Source organism: Oryctolagus cuniculus, chromosome 7, assembly GCF_051225735.1.
Source record: "Oryctolagus cuniculus isolate XC-2025 breed Fujian yellow rabbit chromosome 7, ASM5122573v1, whole genome shotgun sequence".
Lineage (NCBI taxonomy): Eukaryota > Metazoa > Chordata > Mammalia > Lagomorpha > Leporidae > Oryctolagus > Oryctolagus cuniculus.
Genome location: NC_142873.1, coordinates 6,243,859 through 6,259,851, shown reverse-complemented (window position 1 = coordinate 6,259,851; position 15,993 = coordinate 6,243,859). Strand labels below are relative to the sequence as shown.

Genomic DNA, 15,993 nt, shown 5'->3' with positions numbered 1-15,993 from the left:
GTCTCCCACATGGGTGCAGGGGCCCAAGGATTGGGCCATCCTCTACTGCTTTCCCAGGCCACAGCAGAGAGCTGGATTGGAAGTGGAGCAGCCGGGACTAGAACCGGTGCCCATATGGGATGCTGGCGCTTCAGGCCAGGGCATTAACCCACTGCACCACAGTGCGGGCCCCGATTTTTTAATTTTTAAAATTTGTTCCACTGATTTCAAAGGGGTTAGGGGAACAGAGAAAGGCCAAACTCCTGTGTGTTGTTTCATTTCCCAAATGCTCACAACAGCCAGAGCTGGGCCAGACCACAGTCAGGAGCCAGGAACCCAATCCAGGTCTCTCATGGGGGTGGCAGGGACCCAAGTTATTGATCATCATTCACTGCTTCCCAGGATGCAAATCAGTAAGAAGCAGGAATTAGGAGTGGAGCCGGGACTTACACCCAGGCACCCATTGATTATGGAAAACAGGCATCCCAACCAAGCCTCTTCGTCTCTACACCAAATTCCTGCCCTGTGTCTTGGTTTAAACCACTGTCAGTAATGCTGACACAGCAACAGGAAACTAACACATACGTAAGTCAGACATGCAAAAGCCTCTTTCTTCCTAGATTTACGTGCATGTTTAATTGCGGAGAGTGTGAAATATCTTCTCTCAGATTTTCTCTTCTCTAACAAGAGGTCTAGAAATCCACAGAAGCTAGATCAAGACTTTCTTCTAATGATCTCAGATTTTCTAGATTCTGTCTATAAAATGGACCTAATTTAGATTACACATTTCCCAAATTTCCACAAAAGGCCGAAGTCCATTTAGAGTTTCACTCTTTATAACCTACTCCATCAAACTTCTCAAGCTCACCTACACTACTTGCAGCTCATGTCTATGTTCCATTTTTTTTTAATTCTGAGATTGAACTATTTTTTCCAAAGGTTTATTTATTTAATTGAAAGGCTGAGCTACAGAGAGAGAAGGAGAGAGAGAGAAGGAGAGAGAGAGAGAGAGAGAGACCGAGATCTTCCATCTCTTCCATCTGCTGAGTCACTCCCCAAATGGCCGAAATGGCTGGGGCTGGGCCAGGCCAAAACCAGGTCTCCCACATGATGCAGGGGTCCAAGCACTTGGCCCATCTTCCTCTGCTTTCCCAGGTGCATTAGCAGGGAGCTGGAATGGAAGTGGAGCAGCCAGGACTGGAATTGGCACTGCAGGCGGAGGCTTAATCCTCTTTGCCACAGTACTGGCCCACTATGTTTCATTATTTACTCAAAATAAAAATATCCATTTACATAAGTGTGAGAGTGCTACAAAAAGTTCATAGCAAATGGAATTAAAATGTTAATTTCAATGCAAAAACATTTAAAACTCATGTATAGTTTTTTCCATACCTATAATATACATTTACAGGAACTTTTTGCAGCCCTTTAATGTATCTAAAATGTAAGTGCTGTTTGATTATTCAAGGCCAGTTAAGCTTTTGGCAACCCAATCCACATATAATCTGGAGAGGGTGGCAGGAATTCTTGGCGCATAGGAGACATGAGTGTTCCTGAAAGAGTTTGCTATTCACATAACGGAAGTGTTCTTTACTGAAAGCAAATGACTTGCACTCTCATCTTAATTTTGCCCAATTCAAATCAGGTGAATCTGCGCAATTTGAGTCTGTTTCCTCAACTGAAAAAGGACTTCTGGGCCATTGTGGCACTTAACCATTTTTTGAACAATAGGTAGTTTCTTTCTATACACAAGTATACATGCATAGACACATACACACACACACACACACACACAAGCACATCACACAGAATAGTTAGTTTAATGAATCAATTCACATTAAGATTTTCAAGGTGGGGATTTTGTCACAGCAGTTAGGGCACTGGTGGGATGATCTCATCCCATACAGGAGTGCTTGGGTGTGAGTGCTGGCTCAGCTTCCTGCTAATGCACATCCTTGGAGGCAGCAGGTGGTGGCTTGAGCACATGGGACCCCAGCACCCACACAGAGACCTGGGTTGAGTTCCTGTCTCCTGGTTTGGCTTGGCCAACCCTTGGCTGTTGTGGACATTTGGAAAGTGTGCCAGCAGATGAAAGATCTTACTGTCTGACACTGTCTTTCAGATCAAATGAATATATAAATAATTTAAGTTTTTTTTCATATTTTTTTTACTTGAAGTAAAATACATCAATGTGCACATACATACATCACTTGTATTTGACCTAAATTCTTCCCAAAATCACATCTAAAATTACCACAGAGATAAAAAGAATCAAGGAATGAATACACACACACACATACACAAATATACACACAAAGAGTACTTCAAAAAGTTCTTAGAAAAATGGAATTGAAAATAATTTTACTTCAGTGTAAAAATTTTAAATTCCATTTATTGTTTTTTTCACAATACACATTTCCATAAATTCTCTGAAGGAAATAGATAGATAATAGATAGATGATAGATAAAGAGAGAAAAGGAAGAATTCAGAATTCTACATGGATATTTACTTTGAAAGATTATTATCCCATTCAATTGTATATTAGAATACTTGGCCTTGATAAGCTATAGTTTAAGGCAAACCTCAGAACCCACTACAGTTTTATATTTATGAGTATCTATTACTTGTTTTCCATCTCAATCAAAATGTGTATTTATATTGAATAAACATATGAGGCACTTATACTTTATGTTTGCCTTGGACTGAAAACAGTTCAAAACATTAAAAGAAGAAAACATGCATTCTAGTTAGCTCAATCTATTTGGAAGTTATATTGAAAAATGGTCTTAGTATTAATGCCAAGAACTTAAAGAAAATCCTAACTCAAATAAAAGATAGAGAGAAAAGGAGTTTCTTCTTGGATATTTGGCAAAATTTCCCTGCCAGTTACAAGTTTTTGCTTCTCAGTTATAAATCCATCAGTCACTGCCCTAATTTTGATACTATAGCTGGCCTACATAACCATTTCTCTCTTGCTAGCTAGCAGGATGTCATTTTTTTTTTCAGTAGACACCACTGGAAAGACATCGCATGATGAAGGGACTCATCTTCTTCTCTCCTAAGTGCTTTCCCCTCCTTGCTTCCACAGCACTGATGTCTGGAAGTGCTGGACAGCCAATGGCACTCACCACCTAGTGAATTTCAGTGACACTCTCCACACCCCAACAGGTTCCAGCACGTTAGTTGGCTCTGCAGCAAGTTTCAATGGACCCTGAAGGATGCTCTCTCATCAGGGTTCATCAGTGCCCCATGGGTGTCCTCCCAGAAAGTTTTAGCAGCATCCGTGGGCAGCTTTCTAGGAAGTCCTAACAGTGTCCCAGCAAGCAGCTTCTCCCTGAGCTTGTATCAGCAATACCATGGCTGGATTCCTGACTCCAGCCCCGTCCTGTGGAATCTCAGCCAACTTCTCTGTCACCAGTGTGCCACAGCCCCACCCCTCCCCTCCAGTGAGATCTGGATCTCAGCTCTGAGGAGGGAGCCTCTTCCACACTTGTTCCTTTTTTGGATGAGCATCCACCCATCATAATTGTTGCTCCTTTAGTCCATTATTATATTCTCTACCCTTTGGTAGTTAATCTCCTGGTGCTAGCTAAAAGTGATTTATATTAGACTTCCCCTATTCCAGTGATTGTCCTAACTGAGCCCCAGCTGACATGGAATAGTTCTGGGACCAGTATTTGGAGATGTCTTCACAAAGATCTTTGTACATCAGTTTGGCTGTTTCTTTGAGACTGTGTACAATGTTGAGCTCTTTGTCAACAGGCATTGAGATGCTAGTAACCTATGGTATGCAGTGGTGTCACAACTAACCAAAGTGTCACTCTTGGTTGATTTTGAGGAAGAGCCAACTGCAACAACTGCCTTGGGAACACCAGCGTCTACTGCACTTGACTGCAGCTGTCCTGACACCACTGGCTGAGATGTCACAGTGGAAAAGAAGAAAAAGGACACCAGGACCAAGAAGAGGAGCCAATATCTGTAAGGATTTCTCTCCAATTGTAAATATGCTGGAGTCAAGATGAGAAACAACCCTGAAAGCCAAAGCCTGTGTTTGTCTGAAAAAAAATAATAAGAATAGAGCCATAGAGCCATGATAAAGGACACAAGTCATTCTTTCTTCATTCTCTTATGTTATCTGCATTTAAAAGGGGAAACAGGTCATTCTTTCTTCATCTCCTGGCCCTTGTAATAACTAGAAAACTGGGCACTCCATTAATTATTCCCATCACTACCACCCTGTCTTTACCCCTTTCAATACTTAGGTGAGTAATACAAAGGCATTGATGAGGTGGGAGGGAGGGAGGTGTGGAGGAGGATGGTGAGGGTATGGAATCACTAGCAAAAGACTTTTTATCCTGAGAGATCAACATCCCAAAAGTAAAGATGCTACAGAGTCCTAAAGACTCTCAGAGGCTTAAGGATCATGAGATAAATCTTCAGAATAAAATCTTGGAATATTTCTACATAGTAAAATTCTACTGTCTTTGTAAACAGTGAAATGAAACAATGTGCCCTGGGCTCATTGGCAATGAGGATTGAGAAAGGTTGAAAAATAAAAGAAAGGCAAATATTTATCAAACAAATACAAACAAAAGGAAAGCAGGGATGGAAATTTTAATTCCAAGCAAAGTCAAACATAAAGCCAAAAGCATTTAAAGCGGCAAAAGTGTTGGCAAGAGGTAAGATCCTAATAAAGATCATACAGTCAAAAACTTATACATGTAATTATGTTTCCTCACATGAGAAAAAGCAAGAACTGTCTGAGACACAAGCAAAAGCTGAAAGAAGCACAATCATTTGGAAAGTTTATATCACATCCCCATCCTTTTACAGAGCAGGTAGAGAAATCTAAGCAGGTAGAAAGGAAAATGTAAATATTATAAAAAGATGAGTAGTCAAAAGTTTGAATGCTGTCATCAGCCCATGTCTGGGAAGAGGCAATCATGTTCTTCATCTCCAGAATGTGTGTGCCACCAGCTAAAGTCAGAGAAGTTAAAATCAATTGTTCCATTGTATCTTTGTGAATGGAAGAGCAGAAATCCTTTGTAGGAGAAACCACATGCCCATCAAAACATTCTTATCTGTTGGTAATTTTTTCTGTTCTTGTGAATTTATGAAATAGAAAACTAACATCCCTGATTATATTCAAGTTAATCCATCTACTTGGGCAAACTAACATATTAATGCCTGGCTTATACCTCAAACACACTCCAAATCCCATTATGTTAATAAAAAAAAAAAGTACACTTCCCAAAGCCATCAACAAAAATGTAGGGATTGTCGCTCCCCCACTCGTGGAGGAATGACACCGGACCCTGCACTGTTCTCTTTCCCCAGCCCTTCCCGGGTTTGCTGCCCCCCCCCCCCCCAGGAGTGGCACACCGCCGGTCGGCTCTCTCAGGGGTTCCTCAGCTGTTCCTCCTGCATGTTGTCTCTCTCCTCCTTTATAGACCTCTTCCACCAATCCCAACTCTGCTGGCGTTCTCTCCCCACGCGCTGAGCACGCTGCTCTCCTCCAATCAGGGGCAGGATCAGCTCCTGCAGCTTGTTAGTCGAATTGGTGAGGCAGCTGTGTGGAAGTTGCTTGCTCCCTCTCAGCACCATATGGTGGGAGATCAGATGCATAGAGTTAGTCTTAGCAATTCCAGTAGTTTAGTCTAGTCTTGGTAATCTCAGTATTTGTCCTCAGTATTTATTTGTCCACAGTCTTAGTACTTATTTGTCTCCTGGGGGACGGGCCCTGCCATGTTGCGGGAGACGGACCCTGCTCCCCACAGGGATGGTTGGAGATCAGTCTGGTCCCAACAGTGTGGCAGGCAGTGTAGAGCCTTTCCCTGAGTGGCTAGAGCTGGAAACAGCTGGAGAGTAAGAACAACCTGAGCTCTTAGTGAGCACTGATGACCACAAATAGGAAGACTAAATTTGGTTTTCAAAACTAAGGGGTGCGTGATCAGTAGACCAAGCCCCAAGGGTCACAAATTGGGAAGTCATCATAACTGAATGAGAAACAGAGGCAGGAGACAAAACAAAGCCAAAGAGGTCAGGGAATGAAGAAAAAAGTGCCTTGTATTATTCTCTTTCATATCACTCCATTTCTTATTTGCCATATTTCAGAAAACAAAGAGTATATGTTTCAGGTTTTCAATGATATTTCTCAATTCAATGCTAACACATTTTGCAATCAGGAGGAAATCCATACAGATTTTTAGGGCCAGTCTTGGATTTTTGTACTTGAAGAGTTTTCACATTTTATGTATTTAATCAGGAAGCAATTACTTTGTCTAACACAAAGATGATGATCATTTCTGGGGGGCAAGACTTAGGTATACTGGATTTCTGCTGAGATTCTGTAGTAAAGACATATTATTGCAGGAGGGAAAGGTAACTGGTCATTAATGGTTAAATAAAAGAAATGCATTTTCTAGTGCCAGGCATCTGTCAGTTCTCTCCTGAAAGTATTAATGGAATTCAGGCCACAATGGGTAAGAAGAAGGTAGCCAGAAATCCCTTTCACTGTACCCAGAATTTGAGGATTTCAAATTATGATGTTTCTGTATATACCACTGTGATTTATACAAGGCTGCAAACATTCTTCTATTCTTTGAGAACACATAAGGATTCAGATTTTAAATATATTCACAATGAAAATACGTTGGAACACAGGGAACTATTAGGTTCCCTGTGTATGAAAGTTTACTATATTGCACTAATCTGCTGGCTGAGAACGAAAAGCCAATTTGCATGGCTCCTGTCAGTCACATGTGGTTTGGAAATGCTTATGCATTCCAGATACACTCTGTGTAAACTGGAGAATCATATCCTATTTCTACTGGTTTGCATGCATGCATATAAAACTTGTTTTTCCCACAGTGCCACATGAAAATAAGTGCAGAACTAACAGCAGTGATCACAATTAATCAACTGCTTTGTTGAAGCCTCACGGCTATAATGGTGAAGGGGATCTCTGTCCCTTGTGTCTAGAGAGGTTTTAACTTCTACTTGCTTTACTTTCTCGTTCCTTTCTGTTCTGCAGAATGTTTAAAGACAAAGTCAGCTGTTGTCATGCAGCATAGTTTCTGGTACATATTATGTGCCAGAGCCTCTTGTAGGTACTGAAAGATACTGAGCGGAACTCCTACCATAGGAGTTCAGAGTTTAAGGGAGAGAACAACAAGTAAATAAATAAGTACCATCCAATTGGATAGCTGCTTTTGTACTGTTTGGATTATGTACTGTGTCCTATGGAAACAGGAGAGAATTTGCCAAAACTGCACAGGAGGTGAATCCTGATGGTGGAGTATTTGTTGACGTGAAGAAAGACTGGAAGGCATTCAAGAAAGTAGGAACATTATGTGCAATGCTCATCAAGAACACATGTTGCAGGGACCTGAAAGAAATTCTGTATGGCTTAAGACCAGAAGTAGAGCCAACAGAGAAAACAATTTGAAAATACATGAGAGAGAAGCAATAATTCCAATACTGTTGTTTTACTAGTCTCCATTTTTGTTTTAATATTTGAAGGTGCTTGCTCACTAAGATGATCTTAAAGTTACAGATGAGGGGAAAGTATTACAGGTTAGGCCTCTGTTGGGGATGCCTGCGTAGCTGAGTGCTGGTTTGAGTCCCAGCTGTTCCACTTCTGATCCATTTTCTTGCTAATGTACCTAAGAAGGCAGCAGAGGATGGCCCAAGTGCTTGGATGCCTGTCACCCACATAAGAGATCCAGATAGAGTTCTGAGCTACTGGCTTTGGCCTGCCCCAATCCAAGCTGTTGTGGCCATTTGGGGAATGAACCAGCAAATGCAAGATTCATTCTCTCTTTCTCCTTTCCATATACATAAATTCTTTTAAAAAAGTTGTAAATGAACTAGCTTACATTGCAATGTTCATTATTCAGGAACTGCTTCTTACTTTTTCTCGTTTCTTAGCACTTAGAACAATACCTGGCATACAGTTAGTGCTCGATCAACATGAGCTGATTTCTGCATGTGGCAGAGAGCCGTGACAGTCCTCTGTGAGCCACACCATCAAGCACAGCCCTCCCCAGTGATCCATGCTCTGATGCAAACCCTTTACCTTGAGTATGGGTTGGACTTGCTGATTCATCTCTAATGAAAAGAATATGCCAGAAATAAAGGGCTGTCAAGCCCAACATTATGGTATCAGAAGACTGTGGCTTCCCTCGTGGGTCATCTTTCATGCATTTTCCCTCTCTGGCTCTCTCTCCCTTAGACCATTAGCTGTCATGTCAACAGAAAACTCAAAACTCATGGAGAGGCCCCTGTGGCAAAGTTCTGAGCCCTGTCTATGTGAACATGCATGCTGCCAGCACCTATATGAGTGAGCTTGAGTGTAGCTCTTCTCAGACCTGCCAATAACCAGTCAAGTAAGCTCTGACGTAAGTTCTTCAGCTCCAGTAAGCCTTGAGGTAACTGTGGCCTTGACCAGCAGCTCGACTTCAACTTCCTAGGAGAACTTAAGCCAGAGGCATCCAGCTGAACTACATCCTGATTTCTTACTCCAGAAACTCTGAGATAATGTTTATGGTTAGCCACTAACTTTTGGTATAATTTGCTACCCAGCAAGAGATATCTAATGTCCAATTCTTGCATTGTCTCCTCCCCACCCTTGTGAAGAATGTGTTCTGGAATACCTGGCATGGGCATACCTCCTCCCTGATAATGGAGCACCATCTAGAACTCCAGCGTCTGTGAGCAGGGTCCTGATCACACAATAAGAAGAAGGTGAGCTCACCTCCCTCACTTATGGAGTGCACTCCGCTACCTTTAGTTCCACTCGATTGAGTAGATGGATTAGAGGATGATGCCAGCTCAAAGACAGCACACCTGCTGTATCTGGAGAGCTCTCACCCACATTGTGACAGCAGTTCCTCTACTAGCTGCTGCTGGGAATCCAGTGAGCTCACCTGTCTAGATGAGGACAGTCACAGATGGCCGCAGAAACACATGCAGCAAACGCAGTCCCTGTTTTCCATATAGAACCTTAAGTGATCGTATGATGTGCCTCAGTAAGTAACAGTTCAACTTGCTATATACACTGTCCAGGTGGAAGCAAGTGGAAAAATATACATTGCTTAGGGAACATTGAGTTTTTGGCAGACAATTTTGGAAGTTTATATAACAATGTTGATTTGAAGTCAGTGGTTTTATATGTAAAAAAGATGTTAAGACCTTGTAAGGATGTTAAATATTTACATAAAAATTATGTCAACTAAGGAAAGAAGAGCAAAATGTAAAACCCAAGTGTGCCTTCTACAGATTGTTCTTTGCTTGTTTCCTATGTGTGTTTAAGCATTTCCAAATCCAATTTTTTTTTCAGTTGGTGATTAAACAACCACTGTCCTCTAATATACAGCACTATATACATACCTACAGAAAGGCAGTCCATTCCAGCCACAGGAAAATGGGAAGAGAGAGGAAGAAAGGACCTGCATACCTCTGTCCCTGATGAGTCTGTCCCCTGTTCGCTGGGATGCAGCTTTGAGGAGCTGAAAAACTGATGTGGGAGGGTGTCCTCAGAGCCACCGCTGAGATGCCCACTAGTGGGGAGGAAAAATTCAGCAGCACTGAAGCAGTGTGGTGCAACAGGGCAGTTGTGTGATGGGTCACATTGATAACCACTGGGTTTTGCTGGCATGACAGTTCATAGGTTCCTAAAGAGAAATAAGAGGATACATAATATCATACACTAATCATTGAGTACCACGTGTTCATATGCAGAACTCACTTTGGTCTCTCAACATACAGTATGATATGGGTAAGATTCCAAACAATATCAGAGGTAGGTATCAGCTAACTCCTGGGTCTATTGGGTTATCCTCTAGCAACCCGGAAGAGAAAACTGTCAGACTCACCAAGAGAGTGGTTGCTTCCACTGATGTCAGTTAGGTAGACGGTCACGGTTGGCTGCCGACGCTCCCCGGGAGCCAGGCCATCAGACGCCAAGAAAATGAAAATTGCCGTAGCCACTCCTGGTCTACTGAAACACACCTAAGCATAAGCATAGATATAGATGAGCCCTTGTTTCCACCAGGCTATCAAGGCATGTACCATGTACCATTGTATTCTTCCTAGACAGCTTACCATTCATAAAATAAGCTTCCTTCCCCTGTACAAATGGGGGAAAAAAAAAACATGGAGTAGGCACAGAAAGGTGCCCAAGGTTGCACTGAAGTCAAAAACAAGATGGAGGCCGGCGCTGTGGCTCACTAGGCTAATCCTCCGCCTTGCGGCGCCGGCACACTGGGTTCTAGTCCTGGCTGGGGCGCCGGATTCTGTCCTGGTTGCCCCTCTTCCAGGCCAGCTCTCTGCTGTGGCCAGGGAGTGTAATGGAGGATGGCCCAAGTGCTTGGGCCCTGCACCCCATGGGAGACCAGGAGAAGCACCTGGCTCCTGCCTTCAGATCAGCGCCGTGTGCCGGCCGCAGTGCGCCGGCCGCAGCGGCCATTGGAGGGTGAACCAACGGCAAAAGGAAGACCTTTCTCTCTGTCTCTCTTTCTCTCTTCCTCACTGTCTACTCTGCCTTTCAAAAAAAAAAAAAAAAAACAAGATGGAAAGAAGATAATTTTAGGCTGAGCCTGCCATCTTTTTCTGAAATGTTTTACCCATTGCACCTGTCTCTTAAATTTCTCACAAAGATCACACAAAGAGACCAAAGCTGGAGACAGTAAGGCTCCACATAACCAGTCAACACTCTCTACCATCAAATGGAAAGAAGTGGACAAGGTGATCGCCAAGCCAACATTAACAAGTTGTTAACAAGCTGAGTTGTTCTGAACTGCTACAGATATGTGTCCCCATCCCTCTAATTTTTTTATCAGTGCCTCTCACTGAGAATGTGGAGTAATGACATGGAAAGAGGTTTTGGCAGAATCTATTGCTCCTGAGATGACAACCTGTCCAACAGTCTATTTTTATACAGTTTATTCAAGCCCCCATCTATGGCTGGAACATGAGCCAACACTGAAGCAAAGCAAATTCAGTTAATAACTGCAAATATTCCTAGATGGTAAGGATGATTAACACTAAAATAGACCTTCAAAGTAAACTATGCAAGTGTTTCACCTGGGACTCTTTTAATGGAAAAAAAAAAAAAGGTGTTTAGAAGCTACAGGATGAGGCATAGCCCCTCGGCTCAGCCTGCAGAGAGATAAGTGCTTATTTACCACATTGGACTTAATTAATGCAGTAACTACTTTGGTTTGATTTCCTATTGCTGAATATTCCTCTTAATTTCTGCTGTGAATAAACTCCAACTTTCTCTGTTGTTATACTGGTGTGATATTAGAATCAGTTGATGGAACTTTCAGAATTCTGTGTGTATTTCTTGGGCTTTTTATGAGGTTTGAGGAGCGATGAAGGCCCAAGAAAGCTATTCTCTGTGTAAAATCAGGGTCCAGCATCTAATGACAGGGATCTCATCCAAAAGTAGGGAGCAGGAGAGTAAGACAGATTTTTCCATTTTAACAAGAATTCTTCCTTGTCCTCAGACTGACATTTCCTAAGTCTTGGAGGCACATTTACAGAGTGCCCATTTGCACTGCTGGCTTAATTAGGGCGATGTTATGATTTGCAGCAGTCAAAGCAGCACAGATCTCCCTTCTTCTCATCTGAGGCGAAGGCCAACCACACTTCCTTTTTATGATGTCTTTTCTTCCCTTTTCATCCCCCCCTTTGAAGTAATAAATATTCCTTCATAACTTTGGAAACATGCAAACCCATAGGTTATAACTTCTAATATGAAGTCCTTTGTGCCTGGCTGGATGAGGGCTAGACAGGAAACACACCCTAAGGTAGCCAAGCGTCTAACTCAAACCCCCTCAACTCCAGCAACAAATGACATCAAAACCCCCTAGGAATTCCCACAACTTCTTCCTTTCCATACACCACAAATGATACCTGAGTATTGGAAGAAAGATCTGGGCTATTTCCTGAGCCAAGAACAGATGGTGTACGTGGTGGGTTTACCCCAGTGGGCCTAAGACCTGAAGAATGAGGTGGCTTCAACAAGGAACAGGAGAGCTCAGTTTCCCCACCTTCAGCTGGATCCCAAAATAGATACCACCCACCTGAAACTGGATAGAAGAGGTAGGCCCTGTGCTGTGGGTTCCTCCACCCAGAGGACCTGCTCCCAGAACATTTTGCATCTCCCAGCAATATGCCTCCTTGCTGGAAGGCCTTCCAACCTGAAAGCCTGCCCCCGGTGGCCTGCGTGATTTGTGGGAAGAAGCTACGCCAGGATTTCCAGGACATGGTGTAAGTAGGAAAACCACAGAAGGGACTTACAAAGGAGACACAGACAGAGGACTATTGAACTACACACAACAAGGAGAGAAAAGGGTTTGATCGAGTTATGGATGCCGCGTGTCGGGCACTTCCTCTTGCAGACCATGGTGCAGCAAGGGCAGCCAAGTGTCACTCACTTGAACCCCATGTGTGCCTCACAACGGCAACTAGAAGCCCAAGAAAGCCTTCACCCTCCCCATGCTGGAGCCGCCGAGACTGATTTGAATAGCCATGCACACTCAGTCCAAGAAAGACAAAAGGCAATCGGATGAATCTGCCTTCCTGGAAAGAGAGTCAGCCAGGCACAGGTCCTGGGTTTGAGTCTTGAATCAATCTTTACTAGCTCGGTAAATCTGAATAACTCATCTCTCCTCCCTGAGCCTGGGGCTCCGTTTTCTGCAACTGAGAAACAGAGATATTACCTATTTATGATTAAGATTAAAGGTAGGGCAGTGCCTAGTGTAAACTAAGGACTCAGTGCTCAGTAATCCTAACTTCCAAGAAGAAATTCTTTTATCCTGTTTACACTGCAGGAAGAAAAGGTTGAAAGAATAAATTTTTAAAATTAAATATAGAACTCAGAGAATTTTTAGGGCAATAAAAAATCTGTGTGATATTATAATGGTGTACAAATACAATTATAAAAATCATTATAAATTTGTTCAAACACAGAATGCCCAAAATCAAACATAAATCTTAATGAAAACCATGGATATCGGGTGATAATGAAGTATCAATATAGTTTCACCAATTGTTAACAAATGTACCACTTTGGTGAAGAGGGTTGCATGTGCCAAATTTGTACCCTCTTTTCATTTTTTCTGTGAATCTAAAAAATCTTACAGAAAATAAAGTCTAAGCAAAAAATTAAATATATATCTGCATGTTTTAATGGAGAGAGAATTGTGCTTCCCTGAAAAATTACACAGGCTTAGAAATTTTATATGTCCTATCTTTCAACTGATGCTCCCAGATATGAGTTATTTCTCCAGGTTTTGTTTCCATAGAAACGTCAATATCTGAGATTGCTGGTATAGAATGTACCTTTGCTTTATGAATGGAATCCAAGAAAAAATACATTATATAAATAGTGTGTGTAATTCTTTTAATAGACTTTTCAGAAAATTCAATTCAACATGTGTTTGTTAAAAATCTGCTACTGCTGTACATAGAGACATAGAATCTTCTAAAATTGACAATGTAATTAGAAAACTAAAATTGCATTCCATATTCAAAGATATTTTAATATATGTATAGTACAGGCTATTTTGCTTTATATGAAATTAATAATGAATTTTATGTTCCTAAATGTGAAAAACAAGTGGCTGCAACTGAATCTTTGGCTACAGGAAGCTCTACTGACTCTATCCACATGTCACCTTTGAACTATACGTGTGAGTCTCCTCTGATCACCACATTGAATGCGTGATTGTTAATGGCTGTCCCCTTCAGGGCAAAGCTCACCTGAAGCACACCTAAGGACCACTCAGATCTAAGATGTGCACTGGGCTCCCCCCTTGAGAAAAATCCAGAGTGTCAGAGAGATAAAAGGATCATTATCTTTAAACTATAACATTTTAATGTTCAACAAGGACATTGCCTTCATGGACTACAAGGGCAATGTGAAAGGAACTTGAACATGCTTTTTGCAAGGAAGAAATACTACAGCTAGCTCTCTGGGAGAACATACAAGGCCATATAGGGAAGTAAGCAAATTTCAAATCCTAAGAATGGTCTAAATATAGAGGGATTGCCAATGACTGCTCATTGAATCTATCACAAAATACTTGGAGATGAAGAGGAAAAAACAGAGTAAATAGAAGGGGGATAGAAAGAAAGACAGACACTGACAGACACATGGGGAAAGCCAGTCCCACACACTCAGTTGCTTTTTCATCCACAGATTGCACAGTAAATACCCAACCTAACCACTAGTTGCTGGTGGTGGATAAAACTGAAAGAATGCCTCTCTACTGCAGAACCCTTGGGGCTTAAGAAATCCCACTGCAGTCTGCCTGCTGGGCCCAGACACACTCAACATGCTCCCAAGCCAAGCATTTCAACTTCCAGGTCATCTTTTGCGGTGGTCACTGGACAGCACACCCTGAAACTATACCACAAACTTGAGAAGAATCTTCCCTGAGGCTTTAAAGTGCTTTGAGTTAGTTACTGTGTGGTTGTTCTTTCTGGGTTTTCCATTTTCACTTGTCTGTGGCACTTCCTGATACCAGAGGGGAAGGGAAGGCTCTTGAGCAGGACAGAGGAGGCAGGCATCCCCTTCTGCTTACATTACAGCAGCACACCCTCGGCTGGGACCTGTATTGAGCTCACTGGGTCTTTAGTCCCACCCGAGAGTTTTGAATTATAGCAGCCCCGGGGATACAAAGATTACATTATGGAGTGGTAAGTGGAATTCTAAAACTTCCTGTAGGTAAATAATAGATGGGAAAGAACTGGGGTTTCCCCACTTTGAGTTCTGTACACTTCTGATCGTACCCATGTTTTTAATTTGAGATGTACTGGGAACAATAGATTCCTTAGAAAATTTACTGAGATTTTGGCACTCTTGCCCTTTCAAAAATGAAGTCATATAAGCATCTTAGGAAATGGAAAGCTACTGCGGTTCCAGCAGGGGGTCAACAGAAATCAGATTAAGAATTCTTGCTCTGTGAGTTGAACCATGTGCCTTTTCTTCAGGTCCTCACCTGTAGAAAACATTTATCAAATATTGCCAATTTCATATAAATCACCCCATAATATTTTTATCTATGTAGAATTCAGAAATTTTGTCAAAGAGGAGATTAATCCCAGAGGATTTGGCCTGAACTCTAAACTAATGAAGGGAGGGAGGGTAGGAGGCATCTAGTGTCTTGCCTGTGGGCTGTCTTCAGCATAGGAGTCAAAATGAGAAGGTGGGATTTGAGCTGGGTTTGCCCTCTTTCCCATATCTAGAACCCTACCCCTCTCGCTATTGGGCAAAACTCCAGCTGATATTCTGTACTGTTCATTTATACTACAAGTGAGGCTGCAAGCACTGGGAGTTTTATGTTATTCTTTATTCTAAAGAATGAGATAAACTCATCATTTTGTGAAATAAGAAGGAACCACTATTATGGCCTCCACCATCTCAGGATAGACATGTAAAAATATGTAATCTGACAAGTCAGTGGGAGAGGCTTGGGCCAGGGACAGACAATCTGCTCCATTCATTCTAACAGCACTCCCTCAAACTGTGTTTTTAGACACTAGTACTAACTGCAGATCCTGTGTTAGAAGAGCTTATAGGACTCAGTAGGAGGGTTAGAAGGGGAGAGAACCAAACTACTGGGATAAGCAGCCACAGGTCCTCTTTACGACTCAGCTGATAGCAAAGTCCCTTTCTGGAAATTGTCCTCAGTGAAAAATCCTTTTTATCAGGGTCATGCCACTGTCCTAAGGTTGGGTGGTTGGGTGGGAAGCTCACGTCCTATGACCTTTTTGATAGCAGTGAGTGGGACACAGAATGCGATCATCCTGAAAGGCCATCACCGCTCCTTGCAGGATGCTGACACCTGCATTTGGCTGCTCGAAACCCTGCTCTTCCTTCCATCCCCTACAAGTACTGATCCTGAAGGGAATTCTCACAAACTATCTGCAGGTAAATTCTCACTTCAGAGACTGATTCCTAAGAAGCCCCCACTGGAGATAAAGCCAGAAAGTGAGAAAAA

The 15,993-nt window shown here is 42.3% G+C and overlaps 1 protein-coding gene across 2 annotated transcripts in view; it reads right to left on the bottom strand.

The window, feature by feature from the left end:
* Positions 1–15,993, bottom strand: part of PAPPA2 (pappalysin 2) — a 280,635-nt gene that overhangs the window by 104,951 nt on the left and 159,691 nt on the right. For both annotated transcript variants that reach the window (XM_051856951.3, XM_089299442.1), the window contains 2 exons: positions 9,856–9,991; positions 9,438–9,654 (listed from right to left, as the gene is read on the bottom strand). In XM_051856951.3, coding sequence (XP_051712911.3) covers positions 9,438–9,654; positions 9,856–9,991 — 353 coding nt within the window. The remainder of the gene's footprint in view (positions 1–9,437; positions 9,655–9,855; positions 9,992–15,993) is intronic.